Consider the following 22,643-nt stretch of genomic DNA (forward strand, 5'->3'; position numbering starts at 1 on the left):
TTTTGAGGTGGGCTGTAAAGCAGAAAGCAGCTGAGAGAATTTGCATGCTGATTAACAGATACATGAGCATATTGATGATGACATTTGGATGATCCACAAGAATGTACCCACCATAACTGCATCATCTCCAGAACTACTCATCCATGCATGATCGGGTGCATTTGACCAATGAAGGCCTCCATTATTTCATGATGGACATCAGGAAGGTGATTCTTATGGAACTGTGTAACCCGTAAAATTTGACAACACAAGACACATGGACCCCCTTCAGTTTAATTTCATTGCCGGCTTCAAGTTTTTTCTTTACTAAATACAGCAAGAGATTTGTGGTAATAAAATATTTTATCTGAGTAAGTCTAACCTCTATCTGCTCATCCTATGGAATGTATAAATGCATGCATACACACCTGTAGTATTGACTTTCAGTGCATGACATTGTATTTCATGGTAATCAGAGTTAGACAGTGCTGCAGAACTAGCATCTAAATTATGCTGTTTGCTTGCTAACAACCTGACAATATTTCAACTTGTTTAGTTCTGCAATATGCATACTTGTCTAAATATCACATTTTGGTAAGCAGCTGGGGTTTTGATGGGGCAGCATTGTAAAACAACATTTCCTATGCCAAGTTGTCAGAGAGGTCATGAATTGCTCCTTACCCACTGTGGTACTTAGTACTACAAAAACTGAGTTTTTTCTGTCTGTTTGATGAAATGTCGTCACTCAAAAATGTTAGTGCTGAAAAGCCAAAAAAAGAAAAAAAAGAAAAAGACTGAAAATAAAGTAGAAGAGTGAATCTCAAAAAATCTCTCTCTTCACTTCAAAACTGCATAATTAGAAGAGTGAATATCGAAAATGTCTCTCTTCTCTTCAAAATTGCATAATGAGGGAATCAGAAATCATTGACTAGTACTAGGCTATTGGCCCAAGAGCTTAGCCCAAATTAAGTACAAGCTGAGACTTTGATGATATTTGAGCTCATGACTCCCAGTTTAAAAGAGCAGTGCTCTAACCCACTGAGCTACAAGATGTGAAAATCCTTTACCTGGATCCAAACTCCAGACCCTGCAGGTTGGAGTCAGCAGTTGTAAACACTGCACCAACAAACAATGTAACATCTTGGAGGAGACATCAGCAGTTACTGTCTACTAGTCTTCAGATGTGTATTCATATAAATGCAGCATCCTCCTAAGCATTGCATTATGTTCATTTATTCACTCATTCTGTAATACATTGTCCTACTCAGGGTCACATAGCAGCTGTATCTTGCTATATGCCTCTCATACTGTTGGCAGTAGTCCTTCTGTAATAAATGCAGGGAATTAGGGTCCTCAGATGAGCGGAGTACTTGTTAATATGAGCACTGAGTTCTGAGGTTGATTTTCTAACTTGTTCAGTAATTAAGATGTGCATATTAGCATACTTATCATATTTATGTACACATCTCTGGCATATTTGCACTTGGACAGTTTGAGATCAGGCACCTGATGAAAAATGTTATTAAAAGTGTCATCATTCTCATAACTTTCAACCCAGTTTTTAAACAGTGCTTCTCTGTACTGATTGAAAAAAAAAAGAAGTTATGTATTCACCATAACGTTCCATGTTTATTTTCCATCTCACCTTCATTCTTACTGGTTGGGTTCGGAACTGATCATCAGTTCTGACTCAGCCATATGCTAACGTTCGAAGACATCCATTTGGCTCGTGGCTGAATCCCTGTCCCATCATGCACTGGTGTAGTTCCCCAGATTTTTTTTGCTGATAACTATAGTAATGAGTCTACATGTATAATAATCTGTAGAATATACAGATAAGAAAGAAGTCACAGAACTTCCTTGCCAAAGGAAGGAAAACCTCTAAGCCCTCCAGAAGCTTTGAACTGGGGGAAGGTGAGAGGGACGTAAGAATGAAGGCGAGAAGGACAACAAAAATGGAACATTATGGTGAGTACATAACTTCTTTATGTTGTGTTGTCCTATCTCACCTTCTTGCTTACTGGTTGGGACAGTGTCCCTAGCACCACATTTCTTGGGTGGCTCATGGGAGTACATTCTTCAGGACAGTGTAAGCAAAGGAGGCCCTGTCCCTGGAGGCCAAATCTACTTTGTAATTAGCGATAAAGGTATGGAGCCTTGCCCACGTAGCAGCGATACAAATGTTGTCCAGTGACAGTCTAGCTAGATAACCAGATGTTGCTATGGCCCGTGTGGAGTGTCCTTTGACTTTAAAGGGTAGATTTCTGTTATTAATAGTGTAGATAAAGGTGATAAGCCTGAAAGCCAGTTTGAGAGTGTGACCTTAGAAACGGGCATGCTTTTTTTGCTTCTGAAAAGGAGATAAACAGCTGATCTGATTTCCTAAAATCTTTGGTTCTGTGTAAATAAAACGCAGTTGTCTATGGACATCTAATTGGTGGAACTTGTATTCTGCCTTGTTGCCATGATTAGGGGAAAAACAATGGCAGCTCAATAGACTGATTTAGATTAGCTTGAGAGCATACTTTAGGTAAAAAGGATGGATTAGGCTTGTAATTCTGAGACTCTCCTTGAAGAAGTAATGGCAACTAATAAAATTGTTTTCCCTGACAGAAATTTGAGATCACATGTTGATGCCGGCTCAAATGCAGGCAGAGTTAGGTGTGATAGGACAAAATTCAAATTCCCTGGTGATACAGGGTCTTTAATGGGAGGTTTTAATAAACAAGTGCCTTTTCAAAACGCTTTGCACAATCTGTGTGACATCAAGTTAGGAGTCAAATCACTTATATGAAAACTAGAAATTGCTGCTAACTGGACTTTTATAGTAGCTGCAGCGGAACCTTGATGAAACAGCTCTGCCAGGAATTCAAGAAAAGAACTGATTGGGGCAGAGAAAGGCTTGATGTCTTTTGTTGAAACCCAGTACGAAAACCTTTTCCATTTACTGAGGTATAACTTCCTGATTGAGGCCTTGTGTGAAGATATTAGAATATGTTTCACTGCCAGCGGGAAATTATGAAGCCTGGCTAAATTTGGAACTGACGTAGGCATGCTGTCAACTTGAGGGTTTGGAGGGAGGGGTGGGGTGTTCTGGACGTACGAGTCAGAAGGTCTGGAACTGGGTCCAGAACCCATGGTTCCTCCTGAAGAGGAGGCCAGAGAAAAGCAAACCAAATCTGACAAGGCCAGTATAGGGTAACGAGAATTAGTTTGCTTCCCAACAACTTGGCTTTTTGAATGACTCTGCATATTAGAGGAAATGAGGAAAATGCATAAAGTAGACCCAAGGCCCAATTGTGAACAAGTGCGTCCCTTGGTGACTCCCCCAGAGGGGGGATCAGGGCAAAGTAGCTGCTGCATTTGATATTCATGGGAGTGGCAAAGAGGTCACAGCAAGGCTGGCCCCATTTTCAGAATATCCTTTCCACTACTTCTTGTTTTAGGGACCACTCGTGAGGCATTAACATTGCCTGCTGAGCCTGTCTGCTATCACGTTGGCTTTCCCCGGGACATGCGTTGCTACCTCAAAATGTTGGGAAGAGGTTGCCCACTGCCATACTCTGAGCACCTCTCGACAAAAGGGGTAGGACCTGGTTCCTCCTTGCTTATGTACCAGACCACTGACATGTTGTCTGTCTGAATTGTAATTGTCCCTAGGGGAAGAGAGTCCTGAAGTGCTTGCAATGCCAACAGCACTGCTCTCATCTCTAGAACACTGATGTGCAAATAGGCTTCATGTTCTTACCATGTGCCTTGAACTGTCCTCCCCAGATAATGCCCCCCCACCCTATCTGGGAGGTCTCCGTGGTCCGTGTTGCCACAGGCTGTTGTGGGATAAAAGGTCGTCCTAATGTCACGTGACTGGAAAGAAGCCACCATCATAAATCTTTTTTTGCATGACTCTGTAATCCTGATCTGGTGAGACATGGGAAGTTCTTGTAATGACCATTGAGAAAAAAGGAGCCACTGAAGAATTCTCATGTGCATATGAGCTAGGGGGACCAGGGTTATCACTGCTGCCATGGTTCCTAGGACTTTTAGAACTGTTTTCACCTTTACTTTGGTCTTTGGCAGAAGATTGAAAATCTGTTGTCTGAGCAGAGAGACTCTTTCCGCAGGTAGCTTTCCCATCATGTGTCCAGATCTGCTCCTATAAAGGTAATATGCTGAGATGGTAACAAGGCAGATTTTTCTGAATTCATCGTTATCCCCAAGTGGGAGCAAAGGAGTAATGTGGCATCTCTTGCCTGCTGTAGTAGATGCCTGGTGGTGGCAGTCGGGAGCCAGTCATCTAGGTATGGAAACACTTGGAATCCTAGCTGCCTCAAGTGAGCCATGACTACTGCCATGTATTCGGTGAACACTCTGGGGGCTGTAGTGAGACCAAAGGGCAGAGCTCGAAATTGGTAATGACTGGCTCCCAGCCAAAAGCGCAAATGACTCCTTGGTGGCCTGTCCATTTTGATGTGGTAGTACACATCCTGCAGGTCTATCGAGCACATCTAATTGTCTTTCCCTAAGAAGGGAAGAATTGACTGCAGTATCACCATCTGGAACCTGGTCTTCTTTACGGATTCGCTTAGTTTGCTGAGATCCAAGATGGGTCTCCAGTCCCCTGTTCTTTTTGGCAGTAAAAAGAATCTTGAGTAAGTTCCGGATCCTATTTGGTCTGCAGGGACTCTTTGAATGACTCTGTTGTCCAGCAACTTTTGAATCTCTATAGCTGCTTGTTCCCTTTGACTGGGATGTTTTTGACATTTGAGATGGGAAGGCAAAATGGTATGGAGCAACCTCTGGATATTATGCTTTGTATCTACTTGTCTCTTATGATCACTCACCAGGCTTCTGGGTACAAAGACAACCGACCCCCAACTGCCTCCAGAGGAGGGCAGGCAGGCCTCCTTTCAGGAGCGATGGAAGGGTCAGCCACAAAAGGAATCACGGTCACCCTGGTTTTACAACCCCCCTCTGCTGCATGGATGTCTGCCATTACTTCTTCCACCTCAACCCTTGGGGGAGGATTCACCTTGTACATCTTGAAAAAATCCCTGGGATTTACTGAACCACATACCCCCCCCCCCTTCTGACCTTTGGGGTAGGGTCTAGAAGGTACAGAAAAACATACACCAATGGCAGAGAGAGTTTTCCCTTCCTGTTCACATCTGGTGAGTGTCTGTTTTACTTTGGGTCCAAAAAGTGAGGAACCATCTAAAGGGGCATTGACAAAGATAGACTTAAAAGGTTCTGAAAAGTGACACAAGCGCATCCAGGAGTGTCTCCTTAGGGAAACTCCTGAACCCGCTGCCCTACTCACTCCATCTGCTGCATAAGTCTCATGGAGGAGTTCACTAGAGAGTTTAAGGTGGATAGCTGAGAGGATACCTTATCTGAGACCCTGCAGCTAGTGTACCTTGAAGAGTATCTCCTAACTCTTTCAGGAGATCTCTTTGAAGTCTTGTAAAGTGTGTCAAGTAATTCAGCGATCTAAGGGCAAAAGTAGATGATGAAAAAATACACTTCCCATATCTGTCCATTGTTTGGGACACCTTGTTCGATGGATGAACAGATGAGGACTTTTCGGAAAGTTCGTTCTTAGTGGCTGCTGCCACCACCATAGCATTTACAGGGATGCCTTTTGTGAGAAGTTCCTTGTCTGTTGGAGCTGTAATAAACTTATTTGGCCTCCGAGGGAATGGTTCCATTGTGTCTGGTGACTCCCATGCCTTTCGACTAACTATTTCCGTGAGTTTGTCAAAAGGTGGAGACACCCACTGACTGATGGGTTTCCAGCTGCCTCTCTGTTTAAGGATTTCTAGAATATCCACAAAGGAAATATCTTCAGAAGGCAATCGTGGGGACCCTTCTGACTCCTTGAGGTCAGTGTCTGAGGTGAATGACTCGTTTGGAGAGTCTAGGTGCTTCTTCTTGCAAAGTGTCTTCCAGGGAGCATCCTCAGAAGGGTATTCTGGAGAGGTATCAGAAGAGTGTAGTTCAGCCAATGGGGCACCCTGAAGCCCAAAATCTCTGCTGTCCTATGGCTGGGGGTGGTGCAGAGACAGAAGCCAGTGCTTGAGAGGGAAGAATGTCAGAACCTTTGTGTAGAGCTGTATGGGAAGACAGCACGTTCCTCATCATTTCAAAAGCCCCCTCCCCAATCCAAAGACACCTCTGGTTCTGTGGAAGCAGAGGAGACCCCCAGAGCCAAGCAGGCTGGCTCTGAAGCTGACAGAAGCTGAGCTCACCCAAGCCGAGGTCCGGAGAGGTAAGCTCAGAACCAAAAGGTCTTCGGTATGAGCGTCCCCTCCGGACCCGACTAGAGAGCTTTGGCTCCTAGACTTCTCGGATGGCACTGAGGATGTTGGAGCAGACACCGGGTCTGAAATCCCCATGATGGGTCTCAGCACCAAAGTATCTACTACAATTAGTTCCGGGCATTCTGGCTCCGATGTTCTAGACTGGGTCAGAGGAGGAATCAACGTGGATGAAAAGATATTTGCTGGCTCTGAAACCAACTGGGCTGGAGCTGACAGGAGTTTTGCCAGCGCCGGCGTCTTTGGCAGTCTATGCACCACACTATCCAAATCGTCATCCGATAGGTTTCTGGAGGACCTAGAGGAAAGGGTTGGTGAGGGAGATCTCTGTAAAATGGGAGACTGCAGGGTAGGGGAAACCGGTAACAATTCAGGCGACCGGCTCCAAATCTGAGTCTCTTTTGGCTCTGAACTCTGTGGCACTGAGGATGTTGATTTATCTGATCCAGCAGGGTTCGGATCAGATGGAGTTGTCTTTGCTATCTTCTCTAGCAGTTCCAAGTGGCCAGAAGAAGATGAAGAAGATCTCTTGGCAGGTTTGTCAGTTTTAGCAGATGGGAAATTGGACTTACTGGAGGCGCTCTGACCTTCTAAGGTTTCAGAAAAATGAGTCTTTAGAAGTCCTCTTATGATCAGTTTGTTTTTCCTCTCAAGTAAAACCCTAGAGCTAAAGGAATGGCAGAAAGTACATGACTCTTGCAACTGGATGGCTTCAAGACAGTATACACATATACTATGTCCATCTGTTATACACATTTTCTGGGAGCATTTCTGGCATTTCTTAAAGCTACATGGCTTTGTTTCCTTCTGATCCTTAGACATTATCACAAAGTGGACAACAAGGCACAACTACTTTTTACACTAACTGAAGACTAATACCGCACTTTAAGAGTATATAATTCAAACAGCACTCTAAGAGGATATGTAAATATATATAAATTCACACCACGCACTAATATAAAACATCTAAAGATTTTCAAAAAAGTACAATACACCTTAACAATCTGTAGAGGAAAAGAAGGGGAAGGGAAGTAGCTTTGCCCTCTAACTTAAATGGGTGCATGGCCCTCTAACTTAAACGTGGACAAGCTAAGCTAACTAACAGTGCGCCCAGAGAAAAGTTTAACAAAACCCTAAAAACATGGGTTAGGAAGTTCAAATGGAATAGGAAGAGAAAGGCCTGATGAGAAAAGAGCAACGGCCAACCACAAATGCAATAACGGCTAAATATATGTAAACAACATGCACACCAAAAGAGAAGTAACTCACTATAGAAGCTATATAACTAACTAACTATATACACATAAAACTAGGAATAAAGACAATTTCTTTGAAAAAAGTTCAACACTTTGCCATGGCCAGGATGAAGAGCCTCTGATCTGTTTAGCGGCAAACGAGATCTGGGGAACTATGCCAGTGCATGTTGGGATAGGGATTCAGTCAAGATCAAGGTGGAATTCTTCGAGCTTTAGTATACGGCCGAGTCAGAACCGATCCAACCGCTAAGAATGAAGGCGAGATAGGACAACATAACATTTAAAGTTAATTCTCCCTGGCTCATACAAAAATCACTGAGAAAACCAGTACCTGTCTTAGTGTTTCTTGTCTGGGGAACAGAAGTAGTGCCATTTCCTGGTTAAGTACTCTATGTATTCCTTTCTGCCCCATTCCATAAAGGGTGTCCTTCAAAATAGAAGAATATTAAGAAAACAAAGTTAGGAGCATTATTACATCACCAAGAGCAAGCATGTAAACAGTGCCCTTTTTAAATATACGTTATTGAATATGACACACACAATTTAAATTTGGAATTTTAGAACTAGTTGACATTGATCCCAGGGGAGGGGACTGTGAAAACCAGTAGGAATATAAAGAGCTTTTATGGTAATTTTGACTCAATGCCCCCCACCCCCGGTTTGAATGACCATATTAGTATTAAGCCTGTACTGAAATTACTTACAGCTAGGTTATGAAATGGGTAGAAACTTTTTTCTTTAGCTAACAACAGAATGTTTAGTACCTGTTGGTTTCTTTTGTTTGATGTGCTTCTATCTGTACATATTATTTTGATTTTGAATCTTTTTTCAACTAGGCGGGATGTCCACAAAAAGTTTAAGATCTTGGACAATTTAAACCACTGTCATGTTTGCAAACAGTCTAATAGTAGCAGAGGAGGAGTTAGTAAGTAAGGTTTAACTCAACCAAACTAATTAAACTATTTGATATTCACCAATAAGCAAGTGATGTCTGGTTGAAAAATAGTATTTAACTGTTTTTTAGGCTTGTTTTAATTTATTCTGATGAAGTCCAGGGCAAAAACGCTTCTTAATCTTATTTTGTAAATACAAACTTGTTTTATCTCTGTTTGGATTCCTACTTGGATTTGGAGACTTGCAATGTACACTACACTAGTCACCACTTCTTCAGTTTATTTGTAGCATGTTTGGTGACTGTTGGACCCCCTTTTTTGTTTACAGCTGGAAATCGTCTTACAAAACTCAGTCTTCCTTACTGCAGTGAGTTTTGTATATTTTAGTCAGTATTGCCCTGTAAGCTTTTCTTAAGTATGCTGGTTTATAGGGTTTTTTGTTACTTCAGATTTTAGCAGACAGACCATCTGAGGCAAGCAATGTGTGTGGCATTACTTTCTTAAGTACAAAGATAAAACAGATTGGTTTAACAATATAAAGACACTTTTTGTCTTATGTGGAGCAATATATGCATTATTGATTTTTATGTTTTTTTTTCATTTAAACTAAGAAGGTGAATTCAAAGTATAAAAGGCTGACTCCCTTCTTTTAAAAGAAGATTAACAAATGTGGTATCAACTTAACAAAGCTGATAAGCCATGTAGAATGGCAAGAAGCAGGGACAGACCTTGATAAAGTGCAATCAAATTAGACAGTTATCTGAAGTGTTATGTTTTATGGGACAAGCGTTCCCTGGGGTGAGAATACAAAAGATTATACATGCTTAACATATATGATGCAAGGCACAATTTCTGTGGGTTCTTTACAATGTCTGCTGAGAGATGTAAAGTCTCATCTAGAAAAAAACCCTTCATAAACTCTTCAATCTAAGTATCTCCAGTTGTGGTATCCTTGCATGAAGGTGATTCCTCTACTGACCTTGGGAATTACTGGCCTATTAGTCTCCCAAATATTATTTGCAAGGCTATGGAATATAATATAGCTGAATGAATGAACAATGAAATAACAGAGCTTATATCCCTGAATACATATCAGTTTGGCTTTGTAAAAGACTGATCTCGCCCGCTAACCCTTGATTAGGTTCTTTGAACGGGTTACTGAGGTCATGGATAAGAGGTTTACAGTCCATACTTCTTACATGGACCTTGCCAAGGGCTTTGACACTATCTCCCATGCTGGGATTACTGACAATCTCTGCACACTCAACATTAACCTATACATAGTTCACTGAGTTGGTAATTTGCAATCTACCAAAAACCATGCTGTTAAGGTTGGAAACATTTACTCTAGACAGAAATATAGACAGAATATCAGCAGAGGTCTCCAGAAGGCTCTCTCCTGAGTTCAACCTCATTAGGGTCTGTTGAGGAAATTCAGAAGAGCCATATATATAGATAGGAAGATATTTAGATTTACTTATGGCACTAATATTGATGTAAATAATGTCGACACCAAATAATCAACATCATTCAAGTCAGGACACTACTAAGCATGCGCTGAGAATCAATCTTGGTACGTACAAAAATTTTACAACAATGTCCTCTACACCCCTTATTAATTATATACTCTAATTCTTGAGGTCACACAGTTCTCTTGAAAGGGAAGTTCCCCAACCATCAGAATAATGTAATCTGCTTCTTTTATCTACCGGAGTTGACCAAACTATGTCACTAAACAGATGTCGACAAAAGTGCTGTTTGACAAAGTAGTGTCTTCCAAATGTACATATATTTATAATATATATATATATATATATATATATATATATATATATATATATATATATATATATATATATATATATATATATATATATATATATATATATATATATATACACATATATATGCAAACCCTAAGTGAACTATCTAGTCTTCTCCTTGCTCAACAACCTACAGTTATTTTTAGCTTTTCAGCCTTGTGCCTGAGTTACAGGCTGCCCTTTTCAGCAACCTAGCAAGGCTAAGAAATCCTATCTGAACACGAGGGAATACCCAACCTGCAAACCCTAAGTGAACTACCTAGTCTTCTCCTTGCTCAACGACCTACAGTTATTTTTAGGTATTTTACTAATTTGTGAGTATTTTAAAGTTGTACGAATTGTAAGGGCCAGCACACCCATGGACCTACCCCATAGGCCATATATTAAGCTATTAATATACTACTTTTTTCCCCTCCCTTTAGCTCCTTTACTAGTGAATCTCATGTAATTTCCTATATATACCACAAGAGGGGAGCAGAACTCAAGGCATGTAAAGCTGTTTCTTACTGCCAGCCAAACTCCTCTAGCCCTGCGTACTAGTTTCTCTTAGTTACCCTGTGAGTACTCTTACAACAGGTAACTACCCTCCACCCCTTGAAGGATTGTAGAAAGGAATTTAACCTTGTTAGCTTTAAATTTAAATAAACCAAACAACTTATCCTATTTTCACTTACTACCCCAATTATGGAACTACTTAATTGACTCTCTAAATGACCTTACTTTCCTGCGATAGAACTCTCTAATTTTACATCTTCCCCTTCACATCTATACTATAAGCTCACCCCCTTATGTGTTATGTTAAATAAATAAATAAAGTGCCTCTTACCTACTCAAAGCTTGTAGAACACAGTCTCACTGTATAACTGATTGCCCCCAGCCTCTCTCATCTGTGACCCGCTCTGTTCGCCCTGCGGGCTCACTCCGCTCCCCTACCCTACTCCCAATTCCCACCCACCCCAGTGATCCTACACTTATACCTCTTAAACCACACCCTCTCTCCCAATCAACCAATCCCTTCATCCCTTCCTTCTCACAAATTTAACCACACACCTGCATCTTTTTACTACCTGTAACTATAACCAAATACTTAAGAGTATTTTACCTTATCCCCTTCCTTTTCAACGAACACATTTTTAACTCCATTCTCTAAACACTCTTCTTATCCAATACCACCTTTTTTAATTGTAGACTTAACTCCTAGAACTTCTTATACATATCACTACAAGATGCCTTTAGTAGTAAAAACTAAAATGACCAAACCAATACTCTTAGCTTTAATTTCAATTGCTCTCACCTCCACCTACCTCATCACCTCCTTTGAAAAATTGTATTATTACCATTTTAATTACACTCCACAACAAACAGCTATACATACTCCCTAATATTCAAACTAATATCACTTTTGATCCCACCTATCTACTACCTAAATACCATAGATTCTCCCACATTAAATACAATAAACCCACTGTAAAGAAAGTAAAATATCTAACCAACTTTATAAATACTTCCACAATCAAACTAAGTATTCCCTCCATAAAAGACGGTGACATCCACCCTAACCCTGACCCTCCAAATCCTGCTACACTAATAACACACCCTAAACTTCCTAACTCTTTCCTAATAGGACACCTAAATATCCACAGTATTAAAAACAAAGTAGCCCATCTCCATGCCCTTCTAGATATTCACTGCTATGATATCTTCTGCCTGACAGAAACATGGCTAAAACCAGACACCAAAGACAATGAAATCATTCCCCAAGGATATAATATATTAAGACAAGACCGAATAAAAAGCAAGGGTGGGGGAGTAGCAGTTCTATTCAAAGATGGACTTCAAATCTCCACTTTACCATACAACCCACTTCAGCATAGTAAGGCAGAAGTCCTTATCACCAAATTACAAATCAACCAAAATAAATCTTTATATATCATCTGTATCTACCTACCCCCCAGTAATAATATCAATGCTATAGAGGCTATTCTAAGCTGGGTGTCCTCATCCTACCCCCAAGAAGCAATAATACTTGGTGATTTTAATACTGACTGGAAAGTTGTTAACGCTGACAATCCTACCTCCCACATCAACCTTCACGGCTTTAGTCAAACTATTACATCCACAACTAGAATCAATAAACCAAATAAGAAAGAGAGCACCTTAGACTGGATACTTATAAATAAACAGAAACAAGCATACAAGGTAGGAACTCTGCCAGATGATGTAAGCGATCATTCTTTGACCTACATCCTAAGGCAAAAAAAATGATATCTCTAACCCCCCCCCCACACATATAGGATTGCACGCACCAACAAACACTTTAACCAAGTAATATTCCAAAATTAACTTACAGCTTGTGACTGGAACCCTTTAAAAACCCTACCACTTGAAGAAGCTGTTAAATACCTACACTCTAAATTTTTATCAATCCTCGATAAGCACGCACCCAAACGGTCCATTAGAATGAAGTCCAAGCCTGCCCTCTGGCTTTCTAAAGAAACCAGACAAAAAATTTTATGTAGGAACAAGTCCTGGGCTAAATGGAGAGCTAACAAAAATATCTCAGATGAACAAACTTTTAAGCATTTAAGAAATATTACAAAAAAGGCAATACTTACAGACAAAAAGAACTACTACTGTAAATTACAGCAAAATCACCAAAACAATCCCCAAAAGTTCTGGTCTAGTATAAATACTCTCCTGTACCCAAGCCACTCTCGCACACCTTCCCCATCACTGGCCGAACAAAATACCCCCCACCAAACTGCCAATACCTTCAATACCTTCTTCACAGAGACCATACAATCACTAGCCAGTCAACTAGTCCCTGACAACTCAAGCATCCCCACCACTATACCTGGCACTCTACCAACATTCCATCTGCAACCCATCCCTACCACTCTCATCTATAAGTTCATCCAAAAACTTAAACCCTGTACTCCTTCTGCTGACCAACTTCCATCTGAATACCTGCAAAAAGCAGCCAAAGAAATTTCGTATCCCATATCCATCCTCATAAATAGAACCATTAAAGAAGAATTGTTCCAGACATCTGGAAAATCTCCCATATTATCCACCTACAAAAAGGGGGTACCTCCAATGATTATTCCAACTACTGGCCAATAGCTCTATTATCATCCTTAGCAAAAATTATGGAAAAATGCATTCATCAACAACTATTAAACCATTTATCTTAACATAACATCATAGCAAACTGTCAGCATGGCACAGCACCACAACTGCCCTACTATCCTTTACAGAAGCCATCAATAGAAATCGTAATAAAAACAACCTCTCTTCAGCACTCTTTATTGACCTCTCAAAAGCATTTGACATGGTAAACCATGCCTTTCTTATCAACATTCGTGAATCCCTTTCCCTTGACTGTTTGTCAGTTAAATGGCTCAAGTTCTACCTTACCAATAGGCAACAGGCAGTTCTCTGGGAAAATAATATATCATCCGTCCTGCCAGTCACACTCGGAGTCCCTCAGGGCTCTATTCTGGGCCCACTTCTCTTCTCACTGTTTATCAACTACCTCCATGTAGTCATTCCACAAGCCACCTGCATTCAATGCGCAGATGATTCGACACTAATATGCTCAGCAAACTCCCCTACTGATCTACTTTCACTTACTCAGAATGTTTTCAACATAGTTGAAACACGGTTCACAAAATGTTGCCTCCTGCTCAGTGCTAAAAAAACTAAACTCCTTCTCTTCACACCCACCAGTAAATCCTCCTCCATAGATTTCTCCGTCATCTCCAGTAATGGCACAATTATATTCCCTGATTCCACCACTAAATTGCTAGGTGTTACTATTGACAATAACCTTACATTTGACAGCCACATAAATAATACCATAAAAACTGTCAACAGAAAAATAGGCTGCTTATATAGAATTAAGCCTTTCCTAACATCAATAGCCAGAACTAAGATTGCACACTCCCATTTAATTTCAACTCTTCTGTATGCCGCACCAATATACACTAATCTAAAGAAAAACAATCTCATCAAACTAGCAAATTCCTATAATAACATAGCCAGATTTGCCAACGGCAATCCTTTTAGAACTCACCACTGTCTGAATCTAATGCAGCTAGGCTGGCTTGAATTTCAAAACCAATTAAAACTCTCCCAACTCACCATTGCCCACAAGATATTATATAAACCTAACAGCACTCCTATACTCTCCAATCTCATAATCCCCTATAAAAATCTAAATTCTCTTCGCTCTTCCAGCAAACTTCTTGCTAGCATAAGCAAGTCTTACAACATGGCTGGAGATTCTGTTTTCCAACTCTGTGGGAAAAAACTGGAACCTACTGCCTAATGAACTAACTTTAATTTCTTCGCTGCCTCTCTTTAAACAAAACCTCAAAAGACACCTCAAAACACACTGGTTATGCCCCTGCAGCACCCCTGACTAATCTTCTCCTTCACTATAGCTATTTCTCCTTTTGAACCTCTACTTATTTCACTTTCATTGAAGTAGGACTGTTACCGCTTAATAGAATTCAACATACTGGCATAATCTATCCTGCTTGATGCTCTGCAAGTCTCTATCCTGTTTGATATACTGATAGTCTACATGTATCTGACTGCATATTGAATTATCCTGTACATTTTGTCCACCTGACTACTGTAAATACCTACTTTACTTTATGAATACTACTGTATTTTTTTAGTAATCTTATTACTTCCTGTCTTTTAATAATCTTCTATTAAAATCAGTTCATTTACTATGTATTAATATTGATTTCTAATTTGTAAACTTTAATTGTTATATTTCAATTTTTTGTTGCCAATGGAGCTTTTCTCCCCGGGCCTCTACTGAAAATGGAAATATATCCAGTTAGACTAGCCCGGTTAACAAATGTAAAATAAATAAATATATATATATATATATATATATATATATATATATATATATATATATATATATATATGTATGTATATATATATATATATATATATATATATATATATATATATATATATGTATGTATATATATATATATATATATATATATACACACACACACACACACACACACACACACACACACATATATACATATATAAAATATACAGTACTTTTCCGTTATAGGGGCAACACTCTAAATGCAGTAGCTGCTGCTTAGAATCCTTGCTGTTAGCTTTATATGTTTGTTGCCAACCTTGTTAACTTCCATATGTTTGTTGGCCAACCACTTCATAATTGCGATAGTTTCATAAATGATTTTTTTGGTGTAAAATGGTTCTCATTCCTGACTCCTTTATTTTACATGTTTTCAAACACGATCGATTGCCTACAGAAAAGTGATGTAGCTGCTCTCAAACCCTCTGTAGTAACTGTTAGCAGTGAACCACGACTCCCATCTGTAAAAAAAATTGTTTAGATACAATACATTCCTTAAAATCTAAAATCTTAAAATCCCATACTATTAAGTTACTGAAGAATGGTTGTTACCATTGTCAAGGTAACAGTATCAATGCAGTAGCTGCCACTTCAAATAAACTGCTTCAGGGGTAACATCTGTGGGAGATTTTCCAAAAGCAGCTACCACGTCCAAAGCTTCTTGTAGCTATTTTAAACTGCAGAGGGATGAGGGGGCACAAGTTCCTATAAAAACAAAAACAAAAAAAAAACACAGAAAAGTAATGCAGCTCCATAAGGGCAACACCATAAATGTGCAAGCTGGCGCACAGATTCCTCGACTGTTTGACAACCTTGTTAGCTTGCCTGTTGGCCAACCACTTCATATTTGAGATGAAATTTACCAAACAAAAAAAAAACAAAAAAACACTGAAAACTGATGCAGCTCCTGACAATCCCCCTATAGTAACAGACATATGGAAGATAACAGATGTGTAAAAACTTACAAGAGCTAGCTACTGCATTTATACTGTTGCCCCGATAACGGAAAAGTACCAAAAATACATACATACATACATGCATACATTATATATATATATATATATATATAGAGAGAGAGAGAGAGACAGAGAGAGATCTTGCAGTTTATGTAAATTAACTTTTGACGTGCAATGCAAACTGCAAAGTTTTGCTTTCATGCATCAATAATGGGAAACTCTGCTGTGGCCAGTTCGGTTACCTTAGACCATGCCTGTCTTCCTTGCAGTCGTTCTTGTGTTTCTCACTGAGAAGCCACTAGGAGTGAAGAAACAGGCACATTCTCTATGGATGTTGGCCTGCTCTCTCTGGTGAAAGAAAAATGACACTTGTCAGTATCAGAGGAAGGAACTGGTGGTGTTCTTCCACAAAACCACACTGAAAAGCTGGAGACTCAGGGATATGACCATCCCTTGGGTTATTCTTTTTATGGAGAGGGGGCCTCCTTGGAAAAGAAAAAGTTAGATATGTTGTTCTCCTATACCACATGGGATAATCAGAGTAAATTGGCAAGGTTATGCTAAAGCTTTATTTGAAGCATTTCAGTCTTTATATTCTGAGTATTTCCTGAATTCAGTTTTGTTTCTCAAGTTCCCACCAAGAGAAGAGGGAATCTGACTCTGAGTAAAGTTTTTCATTAGATTCCCCTCTTGAGGAACTATCCTTTTCTGATATAACTGCCAGAATGGAGGAGTTATTTCAGTGGGAAAAAAAAAAAGAAATACTAGAATCCCAGGAAAGGTTTTATGACTAGTTGCAAGTGGATTTTCTTCAACCTGCAGCTCTTCCTCCTGTTTTGCCAGCACCACAGGCATGTTCTTTCAGCCAACAATTTGTACAACAGCAAGCCCCCTTCTCCTAAGACGTCTGATAAATTATTTAAGGTTCCTCAGGCCAACAAATATCTGTTTTGAAAGCCTAGTTCAGACCCTGCAGTGTTTCCTCTGGCAAAACCAAATTCTGCCAAACATCCTCTGACAAAAATGGGAGAACTTTTGATAAGTTTAGGAAGAAAGTTTATATTTCTTTTACTGTAGCCCTACAATAGTGAATTGTCAGGCTGACATGTCTAAGTTTCTGATGGATTTTACTTTGATATATGAAACAAATTACAGAACTCACTTTTTCAGCGACTAAGACATGTATGAATTCTGTCATATATTCTGCATCTGAGGTTACCATGTCATCTATAAAGTGTTTGGAGGGCACTGCTGATGTTGTTTACAGTGCAGGTGTCACTGAGTTAGTGATGAAAATGTTTGCCTGGCTTTGTTACCAAAACCTACCAGACTATAGCAAAGCTGAGCTCCTGAATGTTCCCATTGCTAATTTGATCATTCCTCTGCTGAGGTCTTTAAAGATTTGATGAAATATTAACATTGATTCAGATGGTTACCCAGTTTCTCACCCTTCCATGCCAAAATACAATATAAACTGTCTTTGCGTTCAGGTTTCTTTTATAGCAAACAAAATAATCTCAACAAACCACAGCTAAATAAAATTTCAGAAAGAAATGTTGGGGGAGGGGAAAAAATGCAGGACCCTCCCAGAGGAAAGGACAACCTGAAAAGCAGACTGAATAATTGCCCCTTGATGATCTTCCCTCTCCTACCTTAGCATTCATGTAAAGTTTCCCAAAGTCTAGGTTCCCATTTCCCCATTCTAGCAACAGATAACTTCAGACAGTTGGGTTCTGAGAATCATTCAAAAAGGCTACATCTGGCAGTAGAGCTCCCATCTTCCTTTTCAAGGGATTCATCTGCATCTGTCAAATCAGACCTCCCTATTTCCTCCCATAATAGATCAACTGTTGTCTCAGGGAGTTATAGCACCTGTTCCCCCAGATCAAACGAGAAACTGTTCTATTCAAGAATATGTCTGATGCCAAAGAAAGGTAGTACTTGGAAACCTGTCCTAGATCTTTGCATTCTAAACCTTTGCATCAGAACTGCAAAACTCAAAATACAGTTACTGTTACCGCTCATTCCTCTTTGCAGTTTTCTGGTAATTCTGGGTTTAAAAGATGCTAATTTATCACATTCCAGTTCTCAAATATTTCAGATGTTTTTTAAGATTTTCAGTGACTGGTTTATATTTTGTTTTTTCTACTTTATCCCGTGGCTTGTCTACAAATCTAATGGTGTTTACAAAATGTCTGGCTCCTGTAATAGTCCAATGCAGGCTGGAAGGTATTCAAAATTTTTCCATATTTATATGACTGCCTTATTTTTGCATATTCTTTTACAAGTTCTGAAGTATGTCTGCACTGAGTAAAGAACCTTTTTCCTTAGTCTGGGATTTCAGTTGTACATACAGAAATCTTCTCCCATTCCTTCTCACAATATAATGTTTCTGAGATGTCTACTGAGTGCATCCCTCACGGTGGCTTTTCTTCCTCAGAACAAAGTAGAATTTTACAAGGAACAATTTCTGAAGTTCTCCAGGAAGTCTCTGACTGAATTTGTTAGGATTCTGGGTTTCATGGCCACTACAATTCAGACGATTCCTTTGGCCAGAATTTATATGAGGAAAATTCAATTGGTTCCTCAAATCAGTTTGGAAACAACTCCAACATCCCCTAATTTTAGATTCCAGTGCTTGAATTTTTAAAAAGGCAGATACAGTAGTAAGTGTATCAGTGATCTTCAAACATAGCTCTCTCCTTCCTCTTCCATTCCCTAATTAGTCTCTGTCCACAGAATCCCCAGACGTTGCTTGGGGAGCTGTATCTAAGGAGGTGAAAGGTCAGGGTCTGTGAAATGTGTTGAGCAGACTGAAATGCATAAATGTCAAAGAAATTTAAAAGGGATTTAGCAATTCAGCACAATCTATCCCTACATGCTACTTACATTTTGCCAATGCAAAACTGTGTTGTGGCAGACAAGCTGATCAAGACCAGTACAGACCCCCATGACTAGAAGTTGAATCAGAGGGTCTTCCATGAATTGATCCAGCTGTGAGGAACTCTTTAAGTAGATCTGTTTACCTTCATTCACAATAGGCAGTTAAAAGAATTCTGCTCTAACACTCATAACAAGGAACTGAAAGACAGATGCTTTTTCATTCTCATGGTCAGGAATGTTCCTATATGTTTTAAACCCATTCTTCTGATAACTGGGGTCCCTCTAAAGATTAAAAAAAAAGACTCTTCTAGAATAAACATGATAACCCCCCTTTTATCCCTGAGAATAGTGGTTCTCATTATTTTTGAAAATAGCTAATGACAATTACGGCTAGCTTTCTCACACTATGGACTTGCACATGATAGGATTTATTTGATATATCCCAAACTTTAATTTCAACTCACTGCTTGGCTGACAGAATTTTAATACTATTTAGGGACCTGTTTTCTCATGACATGCAGCAGGTATTAAAGAAGGCTTTGAGATTTGCTACTAGAAAATCATATATGAGGAACTGCAAAGGCTTTCTAGTTGGTACCATAAGAATCAGGATACTTTTCAATATCAGACACCTCTAGTTCTACAATATTTGTGTGAGTTATAATCCTCTAGCATTTCTTACTCTTCCATAAAGGCACATCATTTGGCCATCTCCGTTTGTCAGCCCAGTAGATTCCCCCTTTTTACCATGCCTCAAGTCAAACAGTTTTTGAAATGTCTTTTACAAATTCTGTCCACCTGGAAGACAGGTGGGATCCTTCTTGTAGTCTTTATTTTGTACAGGAGAAACTTACACCTTCTCCCTTTGAACTTGTCCATGAGACTGATTTGAAGTTTTTTCCCTTAAAAAAACAGTATTACTTATTACTCATTATTCTCTGCTAGAGAAGTATCTGAGTTACAAGCTATAATGGGAGTCAGCCTTATCTCATTCTTCACAATGATAGAGCACATTTAAGAACAAATCCTTCATTTATACCTAAAGTAGTTTTGGAACTGACTTTGAGCCAGGCTTTTCATTTCCTTGTTTTATTTCCAGAAATACATACATAAATAAATAAGGGCGAACAAATTTTACAATCTCTGCATGTTAACAGACGACTCACATACTACAAAAACAGGACAAAAGCCTTCAGGAATTTTGATCAGCTGTTTATTTACTATAAATGTAAGGAGAATGGACAATCAATATCGAAACAGGTAATCTCTGAATGGTTGTCTCATGTTACTAAGAAGGCACTTCAAAGCTATATGCCATTGCCCACACTACTGTGACTTCTTTGGTGGCTTTTTGGAAATGGTTGGAATCTAGCAGCAGCTTGGTCATCTGTTCACACATTTGCAACACACTACAAATCAGATTCTTCTTCTAGGTCCTTTGATAGGACTATTCTCCAGGGGCTTCTGGACGTTGAACCTTCTTCTTTCTCCCTTTCTTTCAAAGCTTTGGTATTCTACCCATATAGTTTATTATACTGCAACACTGATCTAATGCTAAATGTAATAAAATTGTGTAAGTAAATTTACCATAACAGTAGATGTTTGAAAAGATCACTGTTGCATTAGGAACACCCTCCCTCTGTCCCTTTTATTTTATTTTTTTGTGCCTGGGTGTGGATATTTTTCCTTTTCTATTAGCAAATACTTAGCTGACAAGCATCTCTTACACTGAGGCAAAAAAGCTCTGAAGGCTTGGTACCCTAACCACTGACTTTATACCCTAACCTTGACCTGTAAAGCAGTTAGTGTGTAAGGAAGATAACTTTAAGCATTGGGATTTGTCTATTTGTCAAAGGTAGCAATGACCAGACCTTTCAAGAAATTATTTTTTAGATGTCATCATATCAGTTATTTAATAATGAATATAAAAGTAACTATAATACATCAAGTCACTGAGTTGTAATCACAAGACCAGTTCTGTACTAATAGGCTAATCACCATTTGAAATGGTTTGCATATCCTGAAGCATTCATACAGTGATTGCTTTTTAACTTTGTGTAATAATTTAAGGAGATAGAAGTCATCTGCTGTCTGGTTGGTTACTGTTTTAGGGAAAAGTACAAAGTCATTTGAGGAGAATGTATTACTATCCTGCCTTGCTAGAATGCACTACTGTCCTAGCTTGCTGGCCAGTAGAGGGCCATGGTGACAAAAAATAAAATTTGCATCTTGAAAATTACTTCACTGCATTATTTTCATGATTACACTTCTTCTGTGTGGGAATTATATCCATGGCTAGAATCCCATATATGGAAATCTGTAATTATTTCAGAGAAGTCATCATATTTGGCCTTTCAACACTTCTTTCTTATAACCGTCTGCAAACCGCATTAAGGACCATGTGTTTCATATGATTATTATGGGATTCAGGGTTATACAAGATACCAGATCAGAGCTTGATACATTGGAAGTGAATATTTTGGAACATTCTATGCATAAAGACATTCTACTATGCTGCTTTTTGGCTCTGTCAGTATACTTTCTAAGAATGCACTTCTGAGTTCACATGGTTAATTTATATTCCAGTTCACCATCCTGTATTCATATCTTATTTTTTACATGTATATTTATTCTATATTTTTTTTATCACAGGCTCTAACAGCAAACAAGAAGCACCGGTTTCGCATAGTGTTACTGGGGTTCTCGTCTTCATCGTAATTGTCATTCTATCGGGAATTGGCGGAGCTGCATATTACTACTACAGAAGGAGGCACAAGCCATTCACAAATGTGAATAATTTTAGCAACTCTCTCTACTTGAATTCTGAGAGTATGGGTGTAGCTACAGACATGCAGGATCTTATGTCTAATAGTGAAAAGAACGAACATGCCATAGTTTAATATATCAAGAGTTTGACTGCATGCCAAAGACAATGCAAAGTGATTAATGTACTGTGTTAACTGATTGTTAACCTCCTTCACTTTGTACCTGTCTACTGGATTTATGATTACCCCACGAATGCACTAGCATTTTGCCTTTCTACCTGTCTACTGGATTTATGATTACCCCGCTACTGCACTAGCATTTTGCCTTTCTGCTAAAAAATTTAGACTTAATCATACAAAAATAATTAATTGAACTAAGCAAAAACCTGAAATGATGTTTAAATAAAATTATTGTAGATATTCTGAAGATGTGAGTATTTTGTAATAAAACTGAGTGAAGTTTTAAGAGCAGTTCTACATTATATAATAACCAATGCCATAACAAAGAATTGTATATTATTTTTGATAGTGTAACATGGTTTCCTGTTTATTTTGTTACCTCAGTTACACATACTTCTGAAAAGTCCCCAGTTTTCAGAATAATGTTACTACATACAGGACAAAGGCCTGACTGTGACCATGATAACCAGGGATTTAGAAGTGACTTGAGTGATAGGCAACTTGATGAGCAGGTGGTGGGAGTGAGGAATTGATGTCTGCTCATGCATCCAGTGGAAGTGAGGCAGGTCAGACCACTATGTTGTCAACATCTAGTAGAGGTCAGTGGTAATGGTAGACAGCAGATGGTCCAGGGACATTTACCTGACACTGCAGAGCTGCTTACATGGATGGTGTC

The 22,643-nt window shown here is 39.1% G+C and overlaps 1 protein-coding gene across 1 annotated transcript in view; it reads left to right on the plus strand.

Moving 5' to 3' along the window:
• The window catches only part of LOC122796777 (macrophage mannose receptor 1-like), a 1,798,323-nt gene extending 1,776,109 nt beyond the window's left edge, over positions 1-22,214 (plus strand). The window contains exon 32 of the mRNA XM_044065505.1: positions 21,675-22,214. Within this exon, the coding sequence (XP_043921440.1) occupies positions 21,675-21,922 (248 nt within the window). The 3' untranslated portion in view covers positions 21,923-22,214. The remainder of the gene's footprint in view (positions 1-21,674) is intronic.
• The last annotated feature ends 429 nt before the right edge of the window (positions 22,215-22,643 follow it).

This window comes from Protopterus annectens, chromosome 3.part0, assembly GCF_019279795.1.
Source record: "Protopterus annectens isolate FY-2018-M chromosome 3.part0, PAN1.0, whole genome shotgun sequence".
Lineage (NCBI taxonomy): Eukaryota > Metazoa > Chordata > Ceratodontiformes > Protopteridae > Protopterus > Protopterus annectens.